The sequence below is a fragment of the Haliotis rubra genome, unplaced genomic scaffold, assembly GCF_003918875.1.
Source record: "Haliotis rubra isolate DU_JTF1 unplaced genomic scaffold, ASM391887v1 Scf488, whole genome shotgun sequence".
Classification (NCBI taxonomy): domain Eukaryota; kingdom Metazoa; phylum Mollusca; class Gastropoda; order Lepetellida; family Haliotidae; genus Haliotis; species Haliotis rubra.
The window spans coordinates 162,914-180,869 of NW_025767177.1; the positions used below are offsets into that span (position 1 = coordinate 162,914).

Genomic DNA, 17,956 nt, shown 5'->3' on the forward strand with positions numbered 1-17,956 from the left:
TTCAGTATCTTGCATTCGTTAGTGAATATATAAATTTACAATTGTGGGAAAATAAAATTTGGGTTAACTAATTAGAATTTTTGTTTTCATTCCACTGCAAAACAAAATGGTAGCAGAGCGTGGTTATGTTATGTTAGGTTAGGTTAGTTGCAGGTGAGTTTAGTTGCGTGTCAAGATTAGATACAGGTTAGATTAGTGGAAGGTTAGTTTAAATGCAGGTTAGGTTAGTTGCAAGTCAGATTAGTTTGTCATCATGTCGGAGACATCGATGAAGCAAATAGCTTCAAACGTTGAGGTAAAGGTTCCTAAAACAGACGTTGGTGACAAAATTATCAAATTAAAGAAACAAAAAGCAGCAGCTAAAACTGCATTTACAAAATGTAAGAACAAGTTGTATAACTTGATAGAACAAGTTGATGTTCCTTCCCGTCGGGAGGTTAGAGATGAAATTGACAAGGTAAGTTCACTTCACCTTAAGGCAGTGAATATCATGGTTGATTTGATCCAGGCATATTCAGATAGCGGGGACACTGAAAACAAAAGTCAGGTCTACAAAGAACTTGCGTCTGTAGAAGGGATTAATGAAGATGTTGTTAAAATGGCACAAGCATACTTAAATGACAGATCAGATGCTACTTCTGTAAGCAGCATAAGAACCGGTTTATCAATGCTATTCCATTCTCAAGATCAGACAAAGCAAAAAGTACAATCTGATAAGAATACAAAATGCAAACAGAACAGTGACAATGAACAAGCCATAAATAAGAACGTGGTCACAGGAAAACATGAGAAGAACGTCGAATGTTTAGATGACAAGTTGAATGTGGTTGAAAGTTCTGGAGCACATTATGATGTTCGCAGAAGAACGAACCCTGTCACAACACAAAATGAGCTTGGTGTAGATATGTGGAAACAACTCAAAAGAGTGTCGATACCCACATTTAATGGTGACATTAAAATGTATGAGAATTGGAAAGCAGCATTTGTAGCTTGTGTGGACATGGCGCCAGCCATCCCCGAATACAAACTATTACAGTTAAGACAATGTCTTACCGGAGAAGCATTGAAAGTGATAGCGAGTTTAGGTCATAGTGCGGCTGCATATGACATCGCATTAGAACGTCTTGAACGCAAATATGGTGGCAAAAGACGTAACATTGCTTTGAAGTTAGAAGAGATTACAAAGTTCAAACCAATTAGGGCAGGTAATGCCAGGGACTTAGAGAAGTTTGCAGACTTGCTTGATATTTTAGTGGCAAACCTTAGAGAATCAGACAAGTTAGAAGAGTTGGGTGATGGGACCTTATACTCACAATTATTAAAGAAATTAACAGAATCCATGGTAATACAATATCAGAGGTGGATATTTGAGACCCAGAGACAGGAATCTGTTGAAGTCCTCAGGGAATGGATTCTGCAAGAGTCAGAGTTTCAGGTCATTGCCAGTGAAGTCATAAATGGGTTTGCTGAAAAGCAGAGGTCACATGAACGTAAAACATCGGGTAAAAGTGGGACTTTCTTTGGCAATAAAGAGAATAAAAAGTCAAACGGGTCCATGTCAAATGTGTCCAGGGGCAAGTCATGAGATGTGGAAGTGCACAAAGTTCAAAGCATTGAGCGTTAGTCGGAGGTGGGAGGTTGCAAAGAGGTTGAATCTTTGCTTCCGTTGTCTAGGCTCCAACCACTGTGGTAGGAGTTGCAATAGGTTTAGTGAATGTGGGATAGGTGGTTGTTTTGCAAATCACAATCGCTTACTTCACACTGATAGGAAAGTAAGGGATTGGACAGATGGTGCAAAAAGTAAGTCGCCCCTAAATCCAGTAGATGAAACACAAACAACCACAATGCCTACTTCTAGGTGTGACATGTCATACACAGCATTGAGAACTGTCCCAGTAGTTATCACAAATGGACATCGCAGGATTACAGTCAATGCTCTCTAGATGATGCAAGTACGCAGACATACATAAATGAAGATATAGCTGCAGAACTTGGGTTACAAGGACATTATCAGAAAGTGTCAGTGAATGTTCTAAATGGCAGAAAGGAGAGTTTTGAATCAATGTCTGTTAATTTTGGGTTAGAAAGCATTGATGGTTCAGTTGATGTATCAATGTCAGCTCTTACAACAACAAAAGTTACAGGCAAAATGCAAGTAGTAGACTGGGAGAAACATGGACATAAATGGAAACATTTGAATCACATCAAATTTCCAAAACTTAGTTCTCGTACTGTGATTGATGTCCTCATAGGCATTGACTACATTGACCTTCATCGGTCATATGAAGAGGTAGGTGGTGATCAGGGAGAACCTGTTGCAAGACTTACACCTCTTGGGTGGACATGCATAGGACGTGTTCATGGTGAAAATGAAACACATTTTGCAAGTACTTTCTCATTGATAACAATAGAACAGAATTGCAGAATCTAAACGCTTTAGTGCACAAGTTCTGGGAAGTAGAGGGATTTTCATGTAGCACAATAAATGACTACAATGATGATGAATTGTCTGCAGTTGAAAAAGTTAAACAGACACTTCAGTACAACAATGGTCACTACCAAGTAGGTATACCTTGGAGATATGACACACAGATGTTACCAGATAACTATAAGATGGCTGTCGAAGGACAAAGAGATGGCTGAAGCTTATTGCTCAGTTCTAGATCAATATGTGCAAAAGGGATACATTCGTAAGGTATCGTCATTGGAAAATGAGAGTAAATGGTTTCTTCCTCATTTTCCAGTAGTACGTCCAGACAGAACGACAACCAAAGTACGCATTGTATTCGATGCTTCTGCAAAGTGTCAGGGTGTTTCACTCAATGACATAATACATCCAGGACCGAAGTTGCAGAATGATCTTTTTTGAAATCTTGCTGCGATTTAGGAAGCAGCCCATAGCACTTGTTTGTGACATCTCGGAGATGTACCTGCAAATTGAGGTGAAACATGAAGATCGTAAATACCTCAGGTTTCTGTGGCGATCCATGAATTCAAATGAAGAACCACAGGTGTACGAAATTAACAAGATGTTGTTCGGTTTGAATTGTTCACCATTCTTAGCACAATACATTTCACAAGAACATGCAAAAGCACATCAAAGTGAATTTCCACTTGCTGTTGAGACTGTAGTAAGCTTCACCTATATGGACGATAGTATGGATTCGGTAGAGGATGACATGACTGGGATAGAGCTGTACAATCAGCTGAGTGAGCTATGGCGCACAGCAGGTATGAACGCCAGAAAATGGCTTTCAAATTCGTTGGATGTCCTTGATGGAATTCCGTTAGAATCTAGGGCACAGAAGGTAAACATAAACAAAAATGAATTGCCTTCAGTGAAAACACTAGGTCTCATGTGGATTGCAAATGATGATGAGTTCGGTTTCTGTATGAATGTTCCTGAAGACATTGTGAGAATGACCAAACGAATGTTTCTCAGTGAAATTGCAAGGATCTTTGATCCGCTTGGACTCTTGACACCTTTCACCATTGTGGGGAAAATGATGATTCAAGAGATGTGGATATCAGGTTTCGGATGGGATGAAGAGCTTGATCCAGATCTGAATCTTAGAACTTTGAAATGGGTAAATGAGGTTAAAGAGTTATGCAATATCAGAGTACCACGGTGCTTGAGAATCAAATCTGAAATAGGAAACAAAACATTTCATGTATTTGCAGATGCATCACAAGAGTTGCATAGGGGCAGCAATATATGCAGTCTATACTTACCAGAGTGGGGAAGTGGTCAGTCGTTTAGTTACCTCCAAAAGCAGGGTTGCTCCTCTTCAATCTGTAAGCATTCCAAGAATGGAACTGATGGCGGCAGGCCTTGGGGTGAAATTGTTTGTTGCTTCAGCAAAGGTGTTAGAAATGTCCACTGTCAACACATATTTTTGGTGTGACAGTATGAATGTGTTATGTTGGATAAAAAGCCAGAGTAGAAATTACAAGTCTTTTGTGGCAAATCGCATTGGTTACATCCAGGAACACACTAGTCCATATCAGTGGAAATATGTTCCATCTCGGTTAAATCCTGCAGACTCACTTACCAGGGGTACATCAGTGAAGAACCTAGCCAGTAGTACATGGCTGACAGGACCAGCATTTCTGAAACTCGCAGAAAGTGAATGGCCAGAACAAATAGTTGGATTTCAAAGTGATAGTACTTTAGAAATAAAGAAACTGTCCAGAAAAAGGGAAGTTGTTACACTTATGTCTGAAGGTGAGGATGATACATGGCGTCTTCATCCATCCAGATATTCTGACTGGAAGAGGTTGACTAGAATATATGCTTGGGTATGCAGATTTGTTACCAATGCACGTATTGCACCAAAATTACGACACATGGGTAATTTGGAGGTTGACGAAATCGAAGATGCTGAAATGAGAATCATCAGTCAGACACAACAACAGGAATTTGCAAAAGAGTTTTCTGCACTACAAAAAGGAAAACAGCTTCCAAAAGACAGCAAACTCATTGGACTTCAGCCAATAATCGATGAAGAGGGACTAATTAGATGCAGTGGCAGACTGAAATATGCTGACTGCTTGTCTTGGGGAGCACGAGTTCCAATAATCTTGCCTCGTAAGAACTGGGTCACAAGGCTTCTTGTGAAACATTACCACGAAGCTGGTAAACATGCAGTAGGTACTAATCAAACTTTAGCTGCTCTATCCTCAAAATACTGGGTCATTGCTGCTCGTGAAGAGATTCGAGCATGGGAGACAGAATGTGCCTTTTGTCGGAGACAAAAAGCTCAACCGAGACCTCAGATTATGGCTCCACTTCCAAAGCTGAGAGTTAGCTATTCGCTGAGAGCATTTACTCATGTTGGAGTGGACTATGCAGGGCCTTTTCTGACTATCCAAGGGAGGTCAAAGAAGAGACAAAAACGATATTTGTGTCTTTTCACGTGTTTGTCAACTAGGGCTGTACATCTGGAAATGTCATATGGTCTCGATAGTGACTCGTTTTTGAATGCTTTCTTTCGCATGACAAATAGACGAGGAATGCCAAAAGAAGTCGTATCCGATAACGGAACTAACTTTGTAGGTGCTGTGAAGGAATTGAGAGATCTGGTTGAACAACTTGATGCGACTACGAGATCATCCTTGGCAAATAAGGGAGTCGTCTGGAGATTCAACCCTCCTCATGCACCACATTTTGGTGGTGTATTTGAATGCATGATTAAGTCAGCTAAAAGAGCTATCTTTGCCATTCTGGGTAAAGGCGATGTCACGGATGAAGAGCTAACAACAGCATTTACTGCCGCAGAAGCACTCATAAATTCTCGTCCCCTCACTTATCAAAGTGCTAACTGCCAAGATGATGTACCGTTAACCCCAAATCATCTTATGCACGGGCAAGTCGGTGGAACATTTGCTCCAGATAGTGTTGATACTACGTCATACAACCCCAGAAAACGATGGAGACGAATACAGGAACTGGTGAGGCACTTCTGGAGGAGGTGGTTGAGGGAACTACTACCAACTCTTCAAGTCAGGAAGAAGTGGAGAGAGGCTAACCGCAATCTGAAGGTAAATGATGTCGTCATCGTAGTTTCACCAGATTCTCCACGTGGAAGCTGGCCTTTGGGGAGAATCATCAACACATATCCAGGCAAGGATGGACATGTTCGAGTGGTACAAGTAAAGATGGGGAAAACTACGCTGATGAGACCTGTGACGAAGGTGTGTCCACTCGAGTGGAATTCAGAGGATGACTTGAGAGAACATTAAGCAGATCAGTCATGTGGAGGTTCAGGCGAGATATGTTCATGCAAGCAGTGGGAGCAGGATCGTCGCCGTCTGGAGGATGGATCGTTCGTCATCTGGAGGATGGATCGTTCGTCTGGAGCATGGATCGTCGGCATCAGGAGGATTGAATTCGAAGGATCGTTGTGTACAGGATTGACTTTAGAAGAATCGAATTAGATACCAAATGACTATTTTAGAGGGTCAAGAAACAGGATGTGTTGTTTATTGAAATGTGCATTTTTCATTTTGTGATTCGTGATTCATGATTCATCAGCAGAACATATGATAGACAGGAGTCTATCATGGAGGGGGAAATGGACTGAAGAACAGTTCATGGAATGTCCGAAACACTGCGACCGCGGACACCAGATGAGCATGTTCTCGGATGAGGTTATAGAACAGTTGCGTTTTGGGACGTTCAGTTATCCTATGGATGTTTTGTTTTGTTCTCGGACAATGTGTTGTAAATGCGCGAACACAACGCCTCGCGGAAACGCTACTGCACGAGAATTCCATGAATGAATGTTTGTTATATAAACGTATTTCGTGATACTTCGGACAGTGTGTGTTAAAGGGGTGTTAGGAGATTGGTGTTGGAGAATTAGTGATTAGAATTAGAATCTTAGATGGTTGCGTCGAACGGACATCTGTGTGTTAGATGTTTGATATTTTGACGTGTTTGAGATGATTTGGTCATAATCGGACCTCAGCAAGGTATTGGAGCTTTCGTTCAGTATCTTGCATTCGTTAGTGAATATATAAATTTACAATTGTGGGAAAATAAAATTTGGGTTAACTAATTAGAATTTTTGTTTTCATTCCACTGCAAAACACCACCTGTACATGCACTGACTGAATGGGATGGGACACCTCCACCTGTACATGCACTGACTGAATGGGATGGGACACATCTACCTCTATATGCACTGACTGAATGGGATGGGACACCTCTACCTGTATATGCACTGACTGAAGGGGATGGGACACCTCCACCTGTACATGCACTGACTGAAGGGGATGGGACACCTCCACCTGTACATGCACTGACTGAATGGGATGGGACACCTCCACCTGTACATGCACTGACTGAAGGGGATGGGACACCTCCACCTGTACATGCACTGACTGAAGGGGATGGGACACCTCTACCTGTATATGTACTGACTGAAGCACTGGGGATGGGGACACCTCCACCTGTATATGCACTGACTGTAGGGGATGGGACATATCCACCTGTACATGCACTGACTGAAGGGGATGGGACACCTCCACCTGTATATGCACTGACTGTAGGGGATGGGACATATCCACCTGTCCATGCACTGACTGAAGGGGATGGGACACCTCCACCTGTGCATGCACTGACTGAATGGGATGGGACACCTCCACCTGTACATGCACTGACTGAAGAGGGATGGGACACCTCCACCTGTACATGCACTGATTGTTCACCCGGGGAATGGGACACCCTCCACCTGTACATGCACTGACTGAATGGGATGGGACACCTCCACCTGTACATGCACTGACTGAATGGGATGGGACACCTCCACCTGTATATGCACTGACTGAAGGGGATGGGACACCTCCACCTGTGCATGCACTGACTGAATGGGATGGGACACCTCCACCTGTGCATGCACTGACTGAAGGGGATGGGACACCTCCACCTGTACATGCACTGACTGAAGGGGATGGGACACCTCCACCTGTATATGCACTGACTGAATGGGATGGGACACCTCCACCTGTACATGCACTGACTGAAGGGGATGGGACACCTCCACCTGTATATGCACTGACTGAAGGGGATGGGACACCTCCACCTGTATATGCACTGACTGTAGGGGATGGGACATATCCACCTGTACATGCACTGACTGACTGTGATGCAGGTGATGGGACACCTCCACCTGTATATGCACTGACTGTAGGGGATGGGACATATCCACCTGTACATGCACTGACTGAAGGGGATGGGACACCTCCACCTGTACATGCACTGACTGTAGGGGACGGGACATCTCCACCTGTATATACACTGATGTGTGCAGCATGGAAAATACTTAAGTTGGATTTTCCGGGTAAACTGATCCGCATTTTATTTGGTCCCTTTCCGTAAAAGTTGGTCAACAGAAATTGTGACTAGTTTATAATTAATGCTTGCATTAATGGAGACTTTTGCTCTGGTAATGAAGCATTTTAAGTTTGGTAAATCTCTACTTGAGTTTATCAGTTTTGTCGTGTCAGGCACGTGGGTTGGTGTATCATGTTTTCTTGATAGTTAGAGAATTTGAAATGCATGTGGGAATTTTCATAAACTGGATCTAAATAATTGTTTATTTGTTGATACAGCTTGAACCGTGTCAAGTTGAGTTGTGTACCCAATCCTATGTTGCGGCGTTTTGTAAAGTGAGAAATCTACACATTGTGTCTGTGGACAATGTAAAAATAATAAACTTGTTCAAGAGAAAGGGCTGCCTCTGTTTTATTCTCTACTCAAGGGATGGAGTCCTCTACTTGTATATGCAATGACTGAAGGGGATGGGACAAGTGTACCTGTATATGCAATGACTGAAGGGGATGGGACAAGTGTACCTGTACAGGCACTCACTGATGCAGATGGGGCACCTGTACCTGCATGTGCACTTCTTGAAGGGGTTGGGACACCTCTTTGTCATGGTGAATGGTGTAGCCATTGTACTAACACTATCACTGAAAGGTGTAGCCATTGCACTGACACTATCACTGAAAACTGCAGCTATTGTACTGACACTGTTACTGATAGGTGTAGCCATTGTACTGACACTGTTACTGAAAAGTGTATCCATTGTACTGACGCTGTTACTAAAAGGTGTATCCATTGTACTGACGCTGTTACTGAAAGTTGCAGCCATTGTACTGACACTATCACTGAAAGCTGCAGCCAATTGTACTGACGCTGTTACTGAAAGGTGTAGCCATTGTACTGACACTGTTACTGAAAAGTGTATCCATTGTACTGACGCTGTTACTAAAAGGTGTAACCATTGTACTGACGCTGTTACTGAAAGTTGCAGCCATTGTACTGACGCTGTTACTGAAAGGTGTAGCCATTGTACTGACGCTGTTACTGAAAGCTGCAGCCATTGTACTGACGCTGTTACTAAAAGGTGCAGCCATTGTACTGACACTGTTACTGAAAGGTGTAGCCATTGTACTGACGATGTCACTGAAAAGTGTAGCCATTGTACTGCCGCTGCCACGGAAAGGTGTAGCCATTGTACTGACACTGTTACTGAAAAGTGTAGCCATTGTACTGACATTGCCACGGAAAGGAGCAGCCATTGTACTGACGCTGACACTGAAAAGTGTAGTCATTGTACTCACGCTGTCATTGAAAGGTGTAGCCATTGTACTGACACTGTCAATGAAAAGTGTAGCCATTGTTCTGACACTGTCACTGAAAGGTGTAGCCACTGTACTGACGCTGTCACTGAAAAGTGTAGCCATTGTACTGACACTGTCACTGAAAAGAGTAGCCATTGTACTGACGCTGTCATTGAAAGGTGTAACCATTGTACTGACGCTGTCTCTGAAAAGTGTAGCCATTGTACTGACACTGTCATTGAAAGTGCAGCAATTGTACTGACGATGTCACTGAAAAGTGCCGCCATTGTACTGACGCTGTCACTGAAAAGTGTAGCCATTGTACTGACACTGTTACTGAAAAGTGTAGCCATTGTACTGACACTGTTACTGAAATGTGCAGCCATTGTACTGACACTGTTACTGAAAGGTGTAGCCATTGTACTGACGCTGTCTCTCAAAAGTGTAGCCATTGTACTGACACTGTCTCTGAAAAGTGTAGCCATTGTACTGACACTGTCACTGAAAGTGGAGCCATTGTACAGACGCTGTCACTGAAAGGTGCCGCCATTGTACTGACGCTGTCACTGAAAAGTGTAGCCATTGTACTGACACTGTTACTGAAAAGTGTAGCCATTGTACTGACGCTGTTACTGAAATGTGCAGCCATTGTACTGACGCTGTTACTGAAAGGTGCAGCCATTGTACTGACACTGTTACTGAAAGGTGTAGCCATTGTACTGACGCTGTTACTGAAAGGTGTAGCCATTAGACTGACACTATCACCGAAAGCTGCAACCATTGTACTGACGTTGTTACTGAAAGGTGCAGCCATTGTACTGACGCTGTTACTGAAAGGTGCAGCCATTGTACTGACGCTGTCACTGAAAGGTGTAGCCATTGTACTGACGCTGTTACTGAAAGGTGTAGCCATCCTACTGACACTGTCACTGAAAGGTGTATCCATTGTACTGACACTGTTACTGAAAGGTGCAGCCATTGTACTGACACTGTTACTGAAAGGTTTAGCCATCCTTCTGACGCTGTCACTGAAAGGTGCAGCCATTGTACTGACAATGTCAATGAAAAGTGTAGCCATTGTACTGACGCTGTCACTGAAATGTGTAGCCATTGTACTGACGCTGTCACTGAAAGGTGTAGCCATTGTACTGACACTGTCACTGAAAGGTGTAGCCATTGTACTGACACTGTCACTGAAAAGTGTAGCCATTGTACTGACGCTGTCATTGAAAGGTGTAGCCATTGTACTGACGATGTCTCTGAAAAGTGCAACCATTGTACTGACACTGTCACTGAAAGTGCAGCCATTGTACTGACACTGTTACTGAAAGGTGTAGCCATTGTACTGACGCTGTTAGTGAAAGGTGTAGCCATTGTACTGACGCTGTCTCTGAAAAGTGTAGCCATTGTACTGACACTGTCTCTAAAAAGTGTAGCCATTGTACTGACACTGTCACTGAAAGTGGAGCCATTGTACAGACGCTGTCACTGAAAGGTGCCGCCATTGTACTGACGCTGTCACTGAAAAGTGTAGCCATTGTACTGACACTGTTACTGAAAAGTGTAGCCATTGTACTGACGCTGTTACTGAAAGGTGCAGCCATTGTACTGACGCTGTTACTGAAAGGTGCAGCCATTGTACTGACACTGTTCACTGAAAGGTGTAGCCATTGTACTGACGCTGTTACTGAAGGTGTAGCCATTGACTGACACTATCACCGAAAGCTGCAACCATTGTACTGACACTGTTACTGAAAGGTGCAGCCATTGTACTGACGCTGTTACTGAAAGGTGCAGCCATTGTACTGACGCTGTCACTGAAAGGTGTAGCCATTGTACTGACGCTGTTACTGAAAGGTGTAGCCATCCTACTGACACTGTCACTGAAAGGTGTATCCATTGTACTGACACTGTTACTGAAAGGTGCAGCCATTGTACTGACACTGTTACTGAAAGGTTTAGCCATCCTTCTGACGCTGTCACTGAAAGGTGCAGCCATTGTACTGACAATGTCAATGAAAAGTGTAGCCATTGTACTGACGCTGTTACTGAAATGTGTAGCCATTGTACTGACGCTGTCATTGAAAGGTGTAGCCATTGTACTGACACTGTCACTGAAAAGTGTAGCCATTGTACTGACACTGTCACTGAAAAGTGTAGCCATTGTACTGACGCTGTCATTGAAAGGTGTAGCCATTGTACTGACGATGTCTCTGAAAAGTGCAACCATTGTACTGACACTGTCACTGAAAGTGCAGCCATTGTACTGACACTGTTACTGAAAGGTGTAGCCATTGTACTGACGCTGTTAGTGAAAGGTGTAGCCATTGTACTGACACTATCACCGAAAGCTGCAGCCATTGTACTGACACTGTTACTGAAAGGTGCAGCCATTGTACTGACACTGTTACTGAAAGGTGTAGCCATTGTACTGACGCTGTTAGTGAAAGGTGTAGCCATTGTACTGACGCTGTTAGTGAAAGGTGTAGCCATTGTACTGACACTATCACCGAAAGCTGCAGCCATTGTACTGACACTGTTACTGAAAGGTGCAGCCATTGTACTGACACTGTTACTGAAAGGTGCAGCCATTGTACTGACGCTGTTACTGAAAGGTGCAGCCATTGTACTGACGCTGTCACTGAAAGGTGCAGCCATTGTACTGACGCTGTTACTGAAAGGTGTAGCCATCCTACTGACACTGTCACTGAAAGGTGTATCCATTGTACTGACACTGTTACTAAAAGGTGCAGCCATTGTACTGACACTGTTACTGAAAGGTTTAGCCATCCTTCTGACGCTGTCACTGAAAGGTGCAGCCATTGTACTGACACTGTCACTGAAAAGTGTAGCCATTGTACTGACGCTGTCACTGAAATGTGTAGCCATTGTACTGACGCTGTCATTGAAAGGTGTAGCCATTGTACTGACGCTGTCACTGAAGGTGCAGCCATTGTACTGACACTGTCACTGAAAAGTGTAGCCATTGTACTGACACTGTCACTGAAAGGTGTAGCCATTGTACTGACGCTGTCACTGAAAAGTGCAGCCATTGTACTGACACTGTCACTGAAAGTGCAGCCATTGTACTGACACTGTTACTGAAAGGTGTAGCCATTGTACTGACGCTGTTAGTGAAAGGTGTAGCCATTGTACTGACACTGTCACTGAAAGGTGCAGCCATTGTACTGACACTGTTACTGAAAGGTGCAGCCATTGTACTGACACTGTTACTGAAAGGTGTAGCCATTGTACTGACGCTGTTAGTGAAGGTGTAGCCATTGTACTGACGCTGTTACTGAAGGTGTAGCCATTGTACTGACACTGTCACTGAAAGCTGCAGCCATTGTACTGACACTGTTACTGAAAGGTGCAGCCATTGTACTGACACTGTTACTGAAAGGTGCAGCCATTGTACTGACGCTGTTACTGAAAGGTGCAGCCATTGTACTGACGCTGTTACTGAAAGGTGCAGCCATTGTACTGACGCTGTTACTGAAAGGTGTAGCCATTGTACTGACGCTGTCACTGAAAGGTGCATCCATTGTACTGACGCTGTTACTGAAAGGTGCAGCCATTGTACTGACACTGTTACTGAAAGGTTGCAGCCATTGTCTGACGCTGTCACTGAAAGGTGCAGCCATTGTACTGACACTGTCACTGAAAGGTGTAGCCATTGTACTGACGCTGTCACTGAAGGTGTGTAGCCATTGTACTGACGCTGTCATGAAAGGTGTAGCCATTGTACTGACACTGTTTCACTGAAAAGTGTAGCCATTGTACTGACACTGTCACTGAAAGGTGTAGCCATTGTACTGACGCTGTCACTGAAAGGTGTAGCCATTGTACTGACACTGTCACTGAAAGGTGCAGCCATTGTACTGACACTGTCACTGAAAGGTGCAGCCATTGTACTGACACTGTTACTGAAAGGTGTAGCCATTGTACTGACGCTGTTAGTGAAAGGTGTAGCCATTGTACTGACACTATCACCGAAAGCTGCAGCCATTGTACTGACACTGTTACTGAAAGGTGCAGCCATTGTACTGACACTGTTACTGAAAGGTGTAGCCATTGTACTGACGCTGTTAGTGAAAGGTGTAGCCATTGTACTGACGCTGTTAGTGAAAGGTGTAGCCATTGTACTGACACTATCACCGAAAGCTGCAGCCATTGTACTGACGCTGTCACTGACATGTTTAGCTATTATACTGCCGCACGGCGATTGTAGTTGATCAGCCTCTTACAGTAGTGTAATTCCAGCAACAGAGTCTAGTGTTTGTATAAGTAAAGTATTATCCGTGTCATACTTTAATCCACACGAAAACATGCCCATATATAATTTTTGATCTACATAGAAACCTTCTTGAAAACAGATTTAATCTGGGACAAAAACAAGGCACAAATATACAAATGTAATAAAGAACGGACGGCACGACACACAGACATTAATAAAAGCCTGTAATCTCTTTTGATGCCAAGTTTCATTCCCCTATTTCATTAGCAGTGCGGGTTTGCAACCACAGACTCCAACAGACCTTCAAAGCATAATTAAGCCTATTACTTGAGATTAGTGGAGTCGGGATTTTAGATCCGATCCTTGCAAAAGAAGAAACATCAGTTCTCCAAAGGCCTAATTCTTTGACAAACTATTATCATCTGTGGCGTGTTTTTCCATCAGAGACTCCGGAGGAATGTTGTCCTAATGGAAGGAAATCCACGGACTCTGAAGTTAAAATCCGCAATAAATTTTTAATGTAAGTCCATTTGATAGATCGTCTGTCGGTTTGTAATCGGCTTCCCTCTTACAACACGATCTTTAGTTTTGCAAAGTACTTGGGACTTACGACATTCCTCTGCTGAGAAACTGGTGCGGGGATATTTGGGAACAGGATAGAAGCATATTAATCTTTGATCTTGCCTTTACCCACATCATGATATCGCTTGGTAACACTCGACACCTAGACATCCTATCAGTAGAGTTGGTGTTGGATTACATCGGATTCATATCGACATGTCTTTCGTGAGATGGATAGCTCATTATCTCCGTTCAAAATGTCAGGAAATATCAGTCCGCTGTCGGAGACATCCACTATCACAACATACAATTACGGATATAGGTTCATCAGCTCGTTCTTAGAACATCACCAGAGACATCAGCTACAAACAGTTCGTTCTTAGACCATCACCAGAGACATCAGCTACAAACAGTTCGTTCTTAGACCATCACCAGAGACATCAGCTACAAACAGTTCGTTCTTAGACCATCACCACAGACATCAGCTACAAACAGGTCGTGGTTAGACCATCACCAGAGACATCAGCAACAAACAGTTTGTAGGTAGACCATCACCACAGACATCAGCTACAAACAGGTCGTTCTTAGACCATCACCAGAGACATCAGCAACAAACAACTCGTTCTTAGACCATCACCAGAGACATCAGCTACAAACAGTTCGTTCTTAGACCATCACCAGAGACATCAGCTACAAACAGGTCGTGGTTAGACCATCGCCAGAGACATCAGCTACAAACAGTTTGTAGGTAGACCATCACACAGACATCAGCTACAACAGCTCGTTCTTAGAACATCACCAGAGACATCAGCTACAAACAGTTCGTTCTTAGACCATCACCAGAGACATCAGCTACAAACAGTTCGTTCTTAGACCATCACCAGAGACATCAGCTACAAAAACAGTTCAAATGTTGTTAGACCATCACCACAGACATCAGCTACAAACAGTTCGTTGGTTAGACCATCACCACAGACAGACATCAGCTACAAACAGCTTCGTAGTTAGACTATCACCACAGACATCAGCTACAGACCATCATCACCAGACACATCAGCTACAAACAGTTTGTTCTTAGACCATCACCACAGACATCAGCTACAAACAGCTCGTTCTTAGACCATCACCAGAGTTTGCCTTCCAAGGATTTAATACATTGCTACAGTTAATCAAATATTTTCCAAATATTGGAAATATTCTTCTGTAGTAACAAAATGTTATATGTTAATTTTCAAAAAAAGACGAATGCTTATTGAGTTATTATGAACAATTGATAATCATAATCACACTGTCATGTGTCTTTACGACCTTTATCCAAATGTGAAGCTCCAGTGACCTAAAGGATGTTCCTCGCTGTTTTAAGGTGAACAATAAAATTGGCTCTGCATGTGTTTGTGACGGGTTGAGTAGGATGCGCTCACAATTTCGAGATATCACTATTTGACTGATTCGATTTAAACTTATTCATTCTCCAATGAAAGGAACCGGATTGGTAAACAAGCACAAGCTCATGTGAATACCACTTCGGGATACAATGGAAGAGTAGTGAGTGAGTGAGTTTAGTTTTACGCTGCTGTTAGCAATATTCCAGCAATATCAGGATGGGGGACACCAGAAATGGGTTTTACTCAATGTACCCATGTGGGGAATCGAACCCGGGTGATCGGCGTGAAGAGCTAGCGCTTTAACCACTAGACTACCCCACCGCCCCCAATGGAAGAGTAAACATTTGATTTTAGCTCAAACCCTTTAGTATATAATTTGACTGATTCATAAACGCCGGTTCATGATATAGCTGGATACGTACGATCCACAACCTGCTTATAGTACAGACTTTCTATAAACAGAGGACGGACTTTGTCGCTTTGGTTTAAGACTAATCTCAGATGTATTCAGTGTGGTAAAGAGTAGTTCTGTATATATCGATCATGATTTTTTATCCAGCTGTTTTGCTTCAGTACGGACAGTATACATTATGTATGGTTCAGAGAATGTAATAACGTAAAACTTATTGATTGTATCCATTTCAGGTTCATAAAACAATCATCTGCACTGATGTATCTATAACAAGTATATTTCTGTTTTCAAGCAGTATAAGAAATTTAAGTATTTGTGCTAGGTCTCATCATCACAACTTATTTTTTATAAAGTCATTTTCACATCGCCATTCCATTTGAAAGGTTTATAGATTACTTTGTTTGTCTGTTTGTTGTTTAACGCCGCAGTTAGCAATATTCCAGTTTAAAGAAGCCGGTCTGTAAATAAACGAAGCGACAAACCAGTGATTGTGTAATGATTGGTCTAGGCAACTGAGATACAATGACATGCAGCAGCCAAAGCAACACCCGATCCCAAGTAGCTCAAAAGTGATTCTAACAATGATCATCATACTTTGAAAGGTTAGTAGTTCGAGGTAAATAATACACATCATAAGAGGAATAGTGAACTTGTTTCAATATTTAACACTTAACAGTTTTCGATAAACAAAGAGAACGTAAGGGCAGTCTACAAATGTCTAGGAACAAGGCGATTGTTTGAGCATTAAAAAGTTTTGGGGCAACAATCAGTGTAGTTGAGCAATTAAAACAGTTGTTGAAGAACAATGAGTATATTTGAACATTAAACAGTTGTAGGGGAACACTGTGTATGTTTGAACACTAAACAGTTGTTGAGGAACACTGTGTATGTTTGAACACTAAAGAGTTGTTGAGGAAAAATGTTTGTATTTGAACACTAAACAGTTGTTGGGGAACACTGTGTATGTTTGAACACTAAAGAGTTGTTGAGGAACACTGTGTATGTTTGAACACTAAAGAGTTGTTTAGGAAAAATGTTTGTATTTGAACACTAAACAGTTGTTGAGGAACACTGTGTATATTTGAACACTAAACAGTTGTTCGGGAACAATGTTTGTATTTGAACACTAAACGGTTGTTGGGGTACAATATTTGAACTTGAACATTAAACAGTTGTTGGGGAACAAGTGTGTATTTGAGCATTTAACAGTTGTTTGGGAACAATGAGTATATTTGAACACTAAACAGTTGTTGGGGGACAATATTTCAATTTGAACACTAAACAGTTGTTTGGGAACAAGTGTGTATTTGAGCATTTAACAGTTGTTTGGGAACAATGAGTATATTTGAACACTAAACAGTTTTTGGGGAACAAGTGTGTATTTGAGCATTTAACAGTTGTTTGGGAACAATGAGTATATTTGAACACTAAACAGTTGTTGGGGAACAATATTTCAATTTGAACACTAAACAGTTGTTGGGGAACAAGTGTGTATTTGAGCATTTAACAGTTGTTTGGGAACAATGAGTATATTTGAACACTAAACAGTTTTTGGGGAACAAGTGTGTATTTGAGCATTTAACAGTTGTTTGGGAACAATGAGTATATTTGAACACTAAACAGTTGTTGGGGAACAATATTTCAATTTGAACACTAAACAGTTGTTGGGGAACAAGTGTGTATTTGAGCACTAAACAGTTGTTTGGGAACCATGTTTGTATTACAACACTAAACAGATGTTGGGGAACACTGTGTATATTTGAACACTAAACAGTTGTTGGGGAACAAGTGTATATTTGAAAAGTAGAGAGTTGTTGGGGAACAATATTTGTATTTGAACACTAAACAGTTGTTGGGGAACACTGTGTATGTTTGAACACTAAACAGTTGTTGAGGAACAAGTGTATATTTGAACAGTAAACAGTTGTTGGGGAACAATATTTGTTTTTGAACACTAAACAGTTGTTGGGGAACACTGTGTATATTTGAACACTAGACAGTTGTTGAGGAACGATGAGTATATTTGAACACTAAACAGTTGTATGGGAACAATGAGTATATTTGAACACCAAACAGTTGTATGGGAACAATGAGTATATTTGAACACCAAACAGTTGTTGGGGAACAATGGATGTATTTAAGCACTAAACAGTTGATGAAACCAATGCTTGTATTCTAAATCAAACAGTTGTTGAAGAACAACGAGTATATTTTAACACTAAACAGTTGTTG

The 17,956-nt window shown here is 42.1% G+C and overlaps 2 protein-coding genes across 2 annotated transcripts; both read left to right on the forward strand.

Moving 5' to 3' along the window:
• The first annotated feature begins 253 nt into the window (after positions 1-253).
• Positions 254-1,585, forward strand: LOC124291243. Its single transcript, XM_046728185.1, has 2 exons — positions 254-457; positions 737-1,585. The coding sequence occupies exons 1-2, from the start codon at positions 254-256 to the stop codon at positions 1,583-1,585; spliced, it is 1,053 nt and encodes a 350-aa protein (XP_046584141.1).
• Positions 1,586-4,347: 2,762 nt separating this feature from the next.
• On the forward strand, positions 4,348-5,742 carry LOC124291246. The gene has a single exon (XM_046728187.1). The coding sequence runs from the start codon at positions 4,348-4,350 to the stop codon at positions 5,740-5,742; it is 1,395 nt and encodes a 464-aa protein (XP_046584143.1).
• Positions 5,743-17,956: the final 12,214 nt, after the last annotated feature.

Bases quoted from the DNA above. Each gene is read 5' to 3' on its own strand.
- LOC124291243 (XM_046728185.1), top strand. From the start codon at position 254: ATGTCGGAGACATCGATGAAGCAAATAGCTTCAAACGTTGAGGTAAAG. The intron at 458-736 runs GTAAGTTCACTT...AAATGCAAACAG, and splicing joins TTAGAGATGAAATTGACAAG to AACAGTGACAATGAACAAGC.
- LOC124291246 (XM_046728187.1), top strand. From the start codon at position 4,348: ATGGGTAATTTGGAGGTTGACGAAATCGAAGATGCTGAAATGAGAATC.